Source organism: Lactuca sativa, chromosome 3 (assembly GCF_002870075.4).
Source record: "Lactuca sativa cultivar Salinas chromosome 3, Lsat_Salinas_v11, whole genome shotgun sequence".
Taxonomy (NCBI): domain Eukaryota; kingdom Viridiplantae; phylum Streptophyta; class Magnoliopsida; order Asterales; family Asteraceae; genus Lactuca; species Lactuca sativa.
Genome location: NC_056625.2, coordinates 312,754,064 through 312,755,409, shown reverse-complemented (window position 1 = coordinate 312,755,409; position 1,346 = coordinate 312,754,064). Strand labels below are relative to the sequence as shown.

General features: G+C 32.3%; 1 protein-coding gene across 1 annotated transcript; it reads left to right on the top strand.

Moving 5' to 3' along the window:
• Positions 1-994, top strand: LOC128132966 (uncharacterized protein At4g04775-like). The gene is made up of 3 exons (XM_052769987.1): positions 1-156; positions 247-425; positions 865-994. The coding sequence occupies exons 1-3, from the start codon at positions 1-3 to the stop codon at positions 992-994; spliced, it is 465 nt and encodes a 154-aa protein (XP_052625947.1).
• Positions 995-1,346: the final 352 nt, after the last annotated feature.

The window sequence follows — 1,346 nt, the reverse complement described above, 5'->3', positions numbered from 1 at the left end:
ATGTCATCTTCTTCAAGTATCAAGAGCATCAGAAGTAGAAGGATAGTAAGGAATGGTGAAGTTGAATTGTGCAAGTGTAATGAAGAAGCTCCTATGTTTACATCATGGACTGCAAAGAATCCTGGTAGAAGATTTTATGGATGTCCAAATTACAAGGTAAAATGTTTGTAAAATTTTTTTTGGATGTCCAAATATAAACCTGAAGCTATACCATGTAATGATATGTAAATGTTGCTTCTTTTGCAGGATGAAAGTATGAATTGCAAGTATTTCATGTGGATTGATGATGAACTTACAACCCAAAGGTACAAGGATCTACTCTTCAATATGCACCATGATATGAAGGGTATGGAAGATGAGATCAAAGAATTAAAGTTAAAGTTGAAGAAAAAGCCGTGTTTAGAATGTGAAGAACGAAGAGTAAAGTATGTTAGGATTGTGGTATTCTTGGTAGTTGTCTTGACATTTATCATCTTAAGGTTGTGTTACTTTTGATGAATTAAGGTTGTCTTGACATTGGTCATCTTAAGGTTGGTTATGTTTTGTATGACAAAATAGTTGGTTATGTTTTGTATGAGAATATAAGTACTTTTCTATATATGTTATTTTCAGTTTCCAATTTTACCCTTTTAAGGTTTACATTCATTCATTATTAAATTTTGTAGTTTTTTATCTACAAAAAAAAATGTTGTTTCAGAAAATGGTGTGGGGGCTGTTAAGTTAAAAATTGGTTTTTCCTAAAAGCGTAATTTTATTAAAAAAAAAAAACCCTGTTAATATAAGGGTTGTTAAGTTAAAAAAAATTGTTAATATGGGGGCTGTTATTGGGCCTTTATTATAAACTAATATGATATAATTTGATAGATATTTGAAAGTAGAATGTCCTAATAAGAAAAAGACAAAAAGGAATGTAGAAAATAAACAAAGTACACAACATTTCATAAACAGTTTACAAAGGGGAATGTTAATCCAAAGTGGATCAGTTTCTAAATAACATGTGGGTGTGAACTTGGCCATCATTAACACTTACAAAAAGGCCAAATAATAAGTTGCAACAAAAAGACCAAAATGGTCATATTAATGGTACTATACAAAAATACCCCCACCCCCTCTACAAAAATACAATCACCTCTACTCTATTAGTCCAATGTCATTGGTTCGGCCGGGGTCGAACCAGGTGCAATAGTTTCAGGTACAAAAGTTACATCATCCATTTGTGTTTCTTCAATGCCTTGTGCTTCAAATGCGACATCATCCATTGTTGGTAGTTGCACAGTTTCTTGGGTAATAGTTTCTTGGGTAACATCATCCCTTGTACCCATTAGCTCCTCAATTTCTTGGGAAAT

Bases quoted from the DNA above. Each gene is read 5' to 3' on its own strand.
- LOC128132966 (XM_052769987.1), top strand. From the start codon at position 1: ATGTCATCTTCTTCAAGTATCAAGAGCATCAGAAGTAGAAGGATAGTA. The intron at 157-246 runs GTAAAATGTTTG...CTTCTTTTGCAG, and splicing joins ATGGATGTCCAAATTACAAG to GATGAAAGTATGAATTGCAA. The intron at 426-864 runs GTATGTTAGGAT...ATAATTTGATAG, and splicing joins TGTGAAGAACGAAGAGTAAA to ATATTTGAAAGTAGAATGTC.